Source organism: Podarcis pityusensis (assembly GCF_964106645.2).
Source record: "Podarcis pityusensis genome assembly, chromosome: 6".
NCBI lineage: Eukaryota > Metazoa > Chordata > Lepidosauria > Squamata > Lacertidae > Podarcis > Podarcis pityusensis.
Genome location: NC_138030.1, coordinates 56,249,303 through 56,261,514, shown reverse-complemented (window position 1 = coordinate 56,261,514; position 12,212 = coordinate 56,249,303). Strand labels below are relative to the sequence as shown.

At 39.1% G+C, this 12,212-nt stretch overlaps 1 protein-coding gene across 4 annotated transcripts in view; it reads right to left on the bottom strand.

Annotated features, from left to right (window-relative positions):
* Window positions 1-12,212, bottom strand: part of ZFYVE9 (zinc finger FYVE-type containing 9) — a 47,611-nt gene that overhangs the window by 22,492 nt on the left and 12,907 nt on the right. For 2 of the 4 annotated variants that reach the window (XM_081010812.1, XM_081010813.1), the window contains 3 exons: window positions 10,679-10,783; window positions 4,049-6,126; window positions 494-593 (listed from right to left, as the gene is read on the bottom strand). In XM_081010812.1, the coding sequence (XP_080866938.1) occupies window positions 494-593; window positions 4,049-6,126; window positions 10,679-10,748 (2,248 nt within the window). In that variant the 5' untranslated portion in view covers window positions 10,749-10,783. The remainder of the gene's footprint in view (window positions 1-493; window positions 594-4,048; window positions 6,127-10,678; window positions 10,784-12,212) is intronic. The other 2 variants (XM_081010814.1, XM_081010815.1) reach the window with 1 other exon arrangement.

Below are 12,212 nucleotides of genomic sequence, written 5' to 3'. Positions count from 1 at the left end.
TTCTCTCTCATCTTCTAAGTCATGAAAGCAAGATTTACTGTGTTTTTGTGTGCTCAAAAGGAGTTTCCACAACCAGGAACACTGTTTTGGGATAGAAGATTAAATCGCAACAAACCGTACACCTACCTCTACCTCTACTTGTATAGGAGGTGCACGGATTTCTACCTGGAAAAGTGAGTTCAAGTCATCTGACACTATTTAAAGCTCTGATGGGATCCAGATCAATCAAACTCCATGCACAAACATTGAGCCTGCCTAGTTTCTTCTATTAATCAGGAATTGTGGAAACAGGTTAGTTTTGAAATAGCTCATGAGTACAGATAGGCTTTAGATTGGGACATCACTTTAGAAAATAATTATCCATATTGAAATAATTTCCAGTAGGGAAACAAAATGCACTAGGCCACATTATTTATCCTACTCATGTACATGGTTGGTTCTGTACAGCACAATGTTAGTGGAACTTACATTTGGTTCCTACCCTGTTACTTACCATTCATTAGGACCGAATGGCAAATTACACACACTCTGGCTTCCTTTCTGTCCATATATAGCAGTTTGCATTTTAGACTGCAGCAGGCTGCACAGAAGACCTTAAGTAAAATAGGAAAAATATATTCAGTCACTTAGCACTCTTTTATAACTACAAGTTTTCAGATTGAATTCTGTACCTATATAGCCAACACTCACCAGTGCCGCTTTATCCTCATCCTACAGGAAAAGTGCTAGAATGACCCCCCCCCAAAAAACCCCCAACAACAACCCAAAACAACCTTAGTACAAGATTCCTGTCTTGTAATGAGTTACGGGATTTATATTGATAAGACAGAATATAACATAATGGGATATAATAAAACTAGAGGCACCCATTATTCACATTATTTGATTATGCCGAAAACAGGAAATGTCTGAGTTAATATTGTGGTATGCAGGTGATAATCCTATGCAGAATATCAGAATCTTACAGTCTTTATAACCTTGGCCACTTTCTCACTTCATAAAATAAAGTCATTAGAGGTCTGAACACACTTGCCCTCAACTCTGTGTTGAGGTCTCCCGGCACCTACACTGAAACAGTTAGCCAGTCAACATTTACAGTTTCATAGTGGCCAAGCTTTACTTCACCTTTATCAAACAGCAAATATAATCAAGCATAGTCAAAATGCACCAAAAATAGCTCCTGGTTTTAATTCAGGAAGTAAGGCTGGTTTTGTCCTATTAGTTATTGCCTTATATTGCATAGACAGTAGCATTTCAATTTCTAATGAGGTTCTTGTACTCTTTCCTTCCTGTGATCTAACAATATATATTTAATGAAAAATTAAACAGCCGCTCAACTTTGAATGAAATTTTCCACACTCCAAAAAAACATACAATATTTTATATTTCTACACTCATGGAGGGGTTGTTGCTGGAAAATTCAGCTCAACAGTAGACTAGGATGGAAATTTAAATTTATGAAAAAAATCAGTGCCCTAAGCTGGGAAATGAAATATTAACTTTTCATTCATAATTTACTATTCCAAACATCCCAACTACATTAAACAAACCAAATATTTAACAATAATCCTTTCACAGAAATGAAAACTTTAGATTAATTGTTGAAAATTCTTGTAACATGTATAGAAGATGTCTCTTCCCTCATTATCTCACTGAGAAAGAAAAATACAAACTGGCCTAATCTCTACAGAGGATCTCCCCAAATCAATTGTTATATCTTTTTTTAACCCATGTTCAGGACAATCTTTGCTAAAGTTGAATTCAGTGAGGTGCAAGTTCTTATGTAACTTATTCACTGGAGAAAAAGAGTATCACACTGGATACAGTAATGCTTATTCAAACAAAGTCAAGGTCAATGAAAAATCTGCTGCCCAGAGGAAATGAACTGTAAATAAAGCAATGCCAAAATGCTTCATGTAAAGGAAAACATCAGCATAGTGTTGGGTATTATAGTGATTATTACCTATACCAATTTGTGCATCAGCATGAAATATTAAGGGAGAGAGAGGTTCTTATACAGCAATAAACTACAGTGGTGCTGTCAGGGCAGTGACATGCAATCCCACTTTCAATACTGTTTGTACCTGCAAAGGTTTTGGGGCAGCCACATTTCTTCATTTTCAACCAGTGCATATCCTGTAACTGTCTGCTGAAACCCTATTACTTTTTATACTGCAAACGTTCTGGTTTTGTTGCACAGTTGTTGTTACAACAACAATGAGGCAGGACTGGGGCAGCATCACAGAACAAATTTAAGCAAAATAAATCCACCACTTTTGCACTATTATTGTGCCAAGGATACGTTGCAGAATAAACCTGTGATAAAACACCAGCCTGAAGGGGCTCTCAGTGTAAAACAAGTTTCAAATGGGAAGAAAGAGGTGTCTATTACAGTTAAATGGTTTAAAAAGGCCTAAAGTTTTACTACAAGCAGGAATCCCACTGAAAGAAAAGCCCCTGTGCTTTCTTTGATAAATAAAATGGATAATTGCTAAAGAAAACACTTCCATTTCTACAGCACCATGCACAGCTGTGCTGATTACAGATCTTTTATTCACTTAATTCTACTTTACCTTGTCTTAGTTGAGAACAATATTCAAGTCTGTATTTTTATAAGGCCCCAAGCTATCAGGCTTATTTTACATCCAATTTAAAATGAAAGCACAGAAATCCTAAATGCCACACATTTACTTATTTCTCAGGAATATTTAAAAAACAAAATATTGGTATTTTTTCAGCTGAAAACCGGATAACATGATACAAAACCAGGCTTACGAATGACTTTTTGTTTGGTCACTTATGCTAAGTCAGCATTCCTTTCAGGCAACCAGACAGAAAATATTTTTCATCATCTCTAAATCTGCTAACGAGTTAGTTACATGAAGGCAGGTGGGATATAAAGATTTTGTGGGAACATATTGTTTGTGGACTTATTTCTACTGATGTGTGCTAAATTCACTTGTAAAATGGTCCAACCTGTATAAGAAGCACTTGTACAGAGAAGTGCTTTACCCATTACCAACATCATGTATTTTTAGCTATCACAACATTCCCTCTCCACCCTAGAATCTTCTAAGAATTTGGAGTGGTGTTATATTGTAATAGTGATACCACAAATGTATGAAATAACAAGCAAATCAGTTAATTTTTGGCTGATCAAACATTCAGGGCAGAGATTGCTTACTGCTTGCAGCAATGGCTTGAAAGCATGGCAAGCACCTTTAGAGAACTACATACAACTCTCTACTTAAAAAGGAAAAGGCAAGTCAGGGAACAGCCACTGCCTGAAGACACCTCTTTCCCCCTCCCTCTGCTTTCACCCTTTCTGATCCGGAGTAGGAAAGGCCAGCAGAAGGGTTGCCAATTTGGTCTCCGTGGCCAGGCTCACCAGCTGCCAAACCACCTCCCAACCTCTCATCATGGACCACCCCACAGCTTGGAAGCTGGGGTGAAGGTTGGCTGTTTATTACTCTTGCCAGAATGTGATGCCACACTCACCACGACAAGCAGCCTATAGTGAAAAGTGGTTTACCCAGTGGGGCAGAGCAGCACCCTAGATTCCCATCAGCTGGGCTGCTGCTGCTGCTACTTAACAGGAGGAGGAAGCCAAGGTATGAGGCATCACAGAAGTTGGTGTGGTGCGTCCACACTGGCAAAGCCAATCCGGCATTCCCGCCAGTTGAGCCACACCACACTGACCTCTCTGTCACCTTGCTCCACTACCTCCCAGTAAGCTGCAGCAACAACACCTCTGCCAGAAACCTAGTGCTGCAGCTCTGCTTCTGCCTGTACTTAATCACAAAGTGTGCTGGGGGGGACCCCATAAGATTCAAAAAGTTATTTATTTGGGGTGTACACTTGTTTTCTAGCTTGACGCAAAAATAACAATTAATAATACCTTTAACACTCATGTTATTTTCAGTAGCCATTAAAATAAATAGATATCTAACCTTGATTTGCTAAAAACTACAAAATGCTTACTAAAAATATCCCCTCAATTCTGTGGCTTCAATCATTTGTGAAAATATTTCATTAAATATAAACATACCTTCCCACAGGCTCTGCAATGGTGTCGCCTTTTAGTGAATGTAAATCTGGCCTCACATTTCATGCAGTTTGGTGCTTGAGAATCTGGAACCCAGACCGGAGCCACTTCGCCCAAAGTAGTAAATGGCTTTCTTGTAGGAACTCCAAACTGGCCAGCTCCAAGGTCGTTGTCCGGACTATCTGAAGCTGCTGCAAGGCACGAACTACTAGAAACCCCAGACTTATAACCATCAGAATGCTCCCCGCCAATATCTGTGACTGATGCACTCAGTGATGTTTCATCAGAAAATACATTTGCTATGTTTTCACCTACTTTTACTTTTCCAGATACATCATTTTTGTTTTTACTGTTTCCTCCACAGTTTGGGGGAACCAGATCATTTTGTAAATGGTCCGATAATGGCTTTGGAATTTGTAGTTTAAGATTTGTAGGCTGTTTGGGTCGGGCACCACCAAAAGGAACACTGAGAGGTTGCAGACTACCTGCTTGTTTTGGTGATGCTTGACTTGTTTCGGATGGTACCTGACTGCAGAGATTATGTAAATGTTTTTTTTTAATTTGGTCACCAGTGCAGTTCAAAATGAGCCCACTTCTCTCTGTGGCCTCATTTCCTCTTTGTTCATAAACATTATTGTAACATTCTGATTTGCTCTCCTCTATCTCCTTTTCCTCAGTCACTGAGTCTTCCTTGGAGGGTAAAGTCTTTGGAATATGAGCAAGAATTGGGTTCTGTATTCCATAGGAATCACAACAATTGAGCAGAGCACTTGATGCCGATGTACTCATGACATCAGTGGGGCTGGAATCTTCAAACTCATCCATATATGCTCCCTTTAAGTCCTGACTTGCTACTGTCATGCCATCGCTGCTATCTCCATTACTACTACATGCTTCCTCCCGCTTTGCTGTATGCAACAGTGTTTCATCCTCCCCAGGTGTTTGCTCATTACTGATCTGATTTTCTTTAGTCAGTTCCCCATTTGCCATCTCCTGAGATTCTGATAAACAAACTGTCGTGCTGAGCAATTCAGTTGAGCTGAGTATTTTTTCATATTTGTCAGCTTCATTGTCAGCAGCACCAACATCCATAGAGGCCAAATGTCTGTCAGAACTTTCACCGTGATTACCACTTTCAAGCGTATTTGGCTGACAAGTTGCAGAGACCTCACATATCCCTGACTGAAATGGCTGGGCTGCTGGTTCTGCAACAGAAACCTCTGTGGAGAAACCACCATTACGTGAACTAGGTAAACAGTTTCTAGTTTCCAGCTGAGCAACAGCATCAGTATCAAAACCCTCACCTGATGCACAGCTTTGCTGTATTTTAACACTAGGGCCAAGTGGCCTCTGCAATGTAATTACATTCATCCCTGCTGCTGCAGTTTCTGAGAAATGAAGGTCTTTATTTGAATTATCATTCTCCTTTAAACGAGAAGAATATCCACTGGATAAGCAGGCAGAAGCAGCAACACTACAATGGTTGAAAAAATCTTCTTCTGCAGGTAGCCTGTTTGCTTGTACTGCATCTTTTTCAGTATCTGAATCTTTTTCAATGGACCCGTTTACAGTAACATCAATGTGATCAGTTTGTTGGGTTTCATTATCCAGTGTAAAGCTAACAGTATCCATTCTGGGGGAATTGCTGTAATTTCTACAATCTAACAAATCATTTTGCAGTCCTTTTTTGTCACAGTTATGCATGACTGCTACTACAAGAACGTTTTTTTCCTCTGGTTTCTTTTTCCTTCCTTCTTCATCCATCAAATTGTACAGGGCATTTCGATTGCTATTTCTCTTAACTAGCTGATGATCATCTGTTGCTGCCTGATCATCAATCCACATGTTTGGGCTTTCTTGTCTTATATTAAGATTCTTTCCATTAGAACAGCAATCTCCTCCTCCTGTTGATGTAGTGGCTAACTGAGACAGGGAGAATGACTTCAACTTTTGCGGACACTCATTAGGAATTGTGGATTCATTCACGTTGGCCAGAGCTGGGTTAAAAGACAGCCGATGGGAAGGAGGATCTAGGATCTTATTCCACTTTGCATCCAACAAAGTAGGTGAAATGGCTTCATCTGAAAAGATAAGTAACTTAAATCAATATGCAATAAATTCAGCATATGTAACTTGTACTTTGCACAAGAAGTTCAAATGTTTGTATATCAAAGGAAAATACATAATACTGTATTGGCCTGAATATAAGCCTCACTTTTTTTCCAAATTCTGTCCGTGAAAAGTTTAAAGTGTGGCTTAAATTTGCGACCTTACAAAAATTGGCTTTTATGATATTGCTACTGAAACAGACATATGGTAAAATGGAATGGGTGTGAATGCCTGCAGAATTTTAAGGGAGCAGCTTATATTCAGGTATTATCTTTTTTCCTCCCCCCACCCCCATGAATTTTAAAGATGCGGCTTTTATTCGGGTGCGGCTTATATTCGGGTCAATACGCTACTATTCCAAGAACTGTAGACCACAGAATTACGGAGTTGGAAGGAACCACGAGAGCCATCTAGTCCAACCCCCTGAAGTGCAGCAATCCTTCACCCCTGTGTGGGTACTACATTACAAGTGTATTGCGTAACAATAATTATTATCTTATTTTGCAAGAAGCAATTATAGTTAAACTAGCTTAAACCCAGGATCAAACAAGATCCCAGTTTGCATGAAAATTACTGTATTTCCATCTTTTGAAATGTATGCAGTTCTACAGTCACAAAGGTCTCAGTCTAAATCAGAACCACAGTGTGGGTTGGTTTAACACTTTACCTCTTGAAGTTTCCCAATGAAAACCACCCATAAGTTGCTATTTGCCCTAGAAGAACACACAAATGGGTGTCATATGTTTTTCATTCCAGAGTGAATAGTAGCTTAAGGGAGAAATTTTGTGAGGAAAAAAGCACAGAGACAAGTATTAAAATATTCCTTACCCTGTGCTGGAGACCCAATGCAGATTAGGTACTCCCACAACTGCTATTTTTTAAATCAAATTCAAAAAGATGAAAATGCAGTCATACATTTCTCTAGATTATCAGTTTGGCTCCCAAGTTAGATTTCTGGTTTTGATTAGTCTCTAAGGCCTGGAACAGAAATATTTCTTTATAATACACATTTTATGGGAATACGTAATCTTAACATCTTGATTGATATATTTAGCTGCAAACCATAGGAAGTAGAAAACAACAGTATTAAGACAAACATGTAAAACCCAAACAAGAATTGACATCATATAAGTTATTCAAAGAAGCTGGGGACAATATAGCACAGCAAACTGAACTGAATGTCAATTTTGGAGACTCAAAAGCACATTGAAATTCCTGTTTAATCTTAAAGCTAATTGGGTGACCTTGGGCAAGACATCATCTTGCAGCTTTAGCTAACTTCACAGAATTATCGTAAGCATAAATGAGATTAAAATAATTGCAAATCGCTTCTTATACTGAAAAATATTGTGGAAGCAAAAGCATTTCTAGTTACTGTTCCCTTTGTAGATGGCATTGTTAACTGTATAGCAATTCTTAAGTGTTTTACATAACTATATAGCTTAGGAACACTGCGGAAACACTGGAATAAACTGCTTTATACATTCTCCAGTTGCCAAAATCAAAACAGAGATAATGTAAAATTAAATAAATGCATGTTTGTTCCACATATAATAAAAAAAATCACATACTATACTGAAAATCTCTGTAGAGGTAATAGGGCCCAAGCACAGAAAGTCCATTAGTTAGTATACTGCTGCCAACTGTATATACTGTTCTGGCTAAAACTAGACAAAATGAGAAATGCATGGTTGCATTTCATGTCTTTTTTTGGGAGGGAGGAATAGCAAACATTAAGAAGCTCATCAGGACTGGAGCTACAATGCTTAAAAACTGGAGCTTGGCCCTTTCCCCCGGACCATGGTTCTTTTTATACACACGATACAGATGGTGCTATTTACCAGAAAGGAGAGTTGCCACTGTCACCAATGGCAGCTTCTCCCTCAGGGCAAATAGCAGTGGAGGGTTCATACACCCTCCACCTCCCCCCCCCCCCATTTATTTTTTAAAAGCAGGCCACATTAAAGGAGAACATGCATTTCTAATATCATCTAGCTTGGCTGCCAGTTTGCAATCTAAACCATGGCCAAAATATAAATACTTCATCAAAGTGCACCTACTGCCTTTTATACATGCACACAAACATAAACCAATCAAAACTATTTTGGTATTCATATGGTAACAAATTTGCAGTGCTATACCAGTTTAAGGTGGTGAGTGTTTTAAGAACTCTTCAGCTGCAGTAGTGACTGGGGAGGAAGCAGAGACCCTTTCTGGGGAGCAAAATCTGTCACTACAGCATTCAGGTGAACTACCCTGAGATCGGTGGATGAAGGGCAGTATGCAAATTTAGTAAATATAAAAAATAATAATAAATGAAGAACTGCAACTTCTCCACCCACTGAAGAACGGCTGGATAAAGAGACAGATTCACCCAATTCAGCCACATGTGGCTGACGATGATATCTTCTTGGCACACAATGCTCAATGCCAGCAACAGCAAAAGCAAAAACCCTCTCAAAATTTAGTCCTCACACTCCCCAAAAGGGGCTGCTTTTTGCCTCTCCAACCGTCCTTCCTCCAGCATCCGCCCTTCAGACTGCTGCAGTGCTTTCTCAAACAGCAATCCAGGAATCATATCTGCTTTTTGCAAATACATCATTTAGCACCATAAAAAGGGAAACCACTCAGGAAAGCAATTAGTCTATGAGTTATACCCACAGACTAAAACTATTTTCGTTTCTCAGAAGAACACTACAGCGTGGACAAGCCCTAAGAAAGCAATTTCTATCAGCCCAACTAGTGAATAAATGTTGGCCAAAAAAGGTAACCAAATCACATTAACTCTCAAATAGCACTTTGATTGCTTCTGTAGTTGGAGTCATTAAACACCAAAGGTTGTGTTTTTCCTTAGAAAAGCTATTTATTTATTAATGGCATGTGGTGCCACAAGATGACCATTAGCTGTGATGGCTTTAAAAATGGGATTAGACCTTCCATCAATTAGTCTGACAATGCCTATTAGTTATGATGACTATATGAAGCCTCCATGTCTGGAAGCAGTATACCACATTACTAGGTCTTGGGGAGAAAAAGTGGGAGTGGAAATAGCCTACTTATAATCTCCCCAAAGGCACCTCTTTGGTTTATGTGAGAAACATGATGCTGAACTTGACAGACCTTTCATCTAATCCAGCCAAGCTCTTTTTGGGTTTGCCTGTTTCCATTGTTACACTTTTCATGCCAGAGAATGCCCTACTTGTACAAATTATACAATGATAAATCCTATCCATGTTTTAGCAGGCATTCATAACAGCAGAACAGTGAAGTAGCATAGTATAAGGGGGAAAGTGACTTAGCTACATACAAATCACGTAACAGGGAATACAGCAATCACAGACAAACAAACCACTTGGGAATTTAATTTTACAAAACATGTTTGATGTTTCAGTATTGTGTGAATGCCATTTTTTCTTCTCCCTCCTCAATGTACACATTTAGTAATGTAGTTAGTAAGTTGATAAGATCTTGTATTCCTACAACAAGCCACAGAACCTAGGGAGGAATACACCTACCAAACCCCATTAGAGGAAGGCTTCCACAACAGGGCTTTCCCCTCCCACACATGCAACATCTATAATTTGCTCAAGGGGTTGGGAGAATCCCCAAAACAACACACAAGAGCAAGGGATCATTCCATCTGGGAAACTGATACGCTTGTACAGATGGAATATTTGTAACTGCGTGAAGCTGAATTCCCCCCTAGTTATTTGTGATTACTCAGGGAGTTTACTATTATTATTTTGTGATGTAATCCAAATGCTAACACAAACAACAAGCTGTAACCAATATTTGTTCTTGGTTTACCACTCCTGGTTCATCTGGAGGAGAGAGAGACCATGAGCCTGGGTTCAAATGCAAGGCTAAGCCGAACTATGGCTTAGTCCTGGGTAGCACAGTGGCAGCAGGAGCAGGAAAAAACAGCAGTGGTCACAATCCCCTGGACCCACACATTTGCTCATTTGTGCTAAGCCACAGTTTATGTTAGTATTATGTGCAAATTTTAGCCTTCAGTTAGCAGAGTCATAGGTATAGGAAACAGACAATTAAGCAGTGTTGTAAAAGCTAGTTAAGACTTGTGATAACTAGGAGCACAATGAAATGTAACACTGAACTTAGTGTAAAATGGGGGATTGATCTGGAAGTATGTGCATTCTGGGTGGCAAAAGAGCGGATGGAAGCTGATTACTTCTTATGCACAGACAGCTAATCTTATCTGTACTAGCTCTAGCTGCAAGCAATTCTCACCTGTGAATTATATATCTATGCAATTGTGCCAATGTTTGACACCCAATTAATACAGGGATATCATTCATGTAATCACTGAAATTTTTAAGACAATTATTTTAACTGTTTCTACCTAGAAAAAAATTGTAGATTTCTCAGTATCCTTTTCAGACTTTTATTCCCAGCAAATGCATAACAGATGTTAGTTACAATGGAACAGGAAATACAAAGAAATACAACCAGAGTCACAGATCCAGATATTAGTTTGCATCTCCAGCCCTAACAAAAGTTACTCACCTTCATTTTGTTCAAATTCATCTAAAACCTTATCAAGGTTAAAAGCCTCTGCCTGGAAATAGTTCTCCATTTGTCAGGAAATGCCACCCAGCTCCTTGTCTGAACCTGTCAAGCAGACAGCCAGTTATGAACTTCTAGCAATATTCCAATGTCCCATCACAAGATTTAGAGATTATTACCAAGCTTAAAATTTAAGCTAGTTTGACTATTTCCTATAAAATCAAAAGCATTTCCCAGTATTACAAAACTGTGATGATGAAACTGTATTGATCCTCTAATTCCTAATGCCTCATCCATATCAGCCAGATATACAAATAAATTAGAAGCCTTCTAGACTAAGAAGGGACTTAAGGATTTATTTTGGTTTTATCAGTTATTTGCTGCAAGTATTATTATTATTAATATTTTTAAAAACCCTAATAAAATCATATTGTTCCTTTTCTTTCTAAAGACGGGAAGGGGAAGGGGAATCCTAACTCACAGATCTAATGGATGGAAGGGGTTAGGGTTGCATGGAGGAGCCCCTCTGATGGCAGTGAAGATGTCTCCATTGGAGAGGGGGGACGTTATGTGGGAAAGATCCATAGGCACAGTTCTATTTTCACTAGCAGTAATCAATGTTAGGCCCTGAAACAAGGCACTCCAAGGGCAGAGTATGACTGGCCGAGACAGGATCAGGTCTGCATCCATGCCACTCTGGAACTGGTATATCTAATTTCCCTCTCCATTAGAACCAATGGGGTGATTCTTTTAAAAAAAGAAAAGGCTCCCTGGGAGCCAAGAAGAAGACAAGTCTGTCCTTACACCTCCAACCTTGCCAGTGCTAGCCAACATAGGATTAAAAATAGAATACAATCTGTCACTTCACACCCCAACCTACAACTCACTTGGAATCACACTCTTAGCTAACTTTTGGAAATAAAAGTCTTTTGTAAGCAACTTAGAGAGTTCTTGTTTGAGTTAAGTAGTACAGTGGTACCTTGGATTAAGAACAGTCTGGTTTAAGAACGATTCAGTTTACAAACTCTGCAAAACCAGAAATAGTGTCCCGGTTTGCAAACCTTACCTCTGTCTAAGAATGGAATCCGAACGGTGGAAGGGCAACGGCAGTGTGAGGCCTCATTAGGGAAAGCGCACCTTGGTTTAAGAACGGTTTCGGTTTAAGAACGGACTTCCAGAATGGATTAAGTTTGTAAACCGAGGTACCACTGTATATAAATTTGGTTAAATGACAGCAGGATGACTGGCATGATGATAGAAAATGTACCAATCTATTCTTTTATGTATCCACTAAAACTAAGATCCTATGTAAAATATGAAACATTGCAGGACTTCCTAAATGAACGCATTCAGTGAGCTTCACAATGGCAATTATTAATAACTTTGAAACAAAATTAATATGTATCAACTACTGAAACCAATTTACTGCCTAACACTGCCAGCCTCCATTAGTATCTACTCCTTCTACCAAAGCAGAGCTCCCCCATTCTACCCACCAGACCAGGTGTGTGTGCTCTAGTGGGAGAGGGGGAAG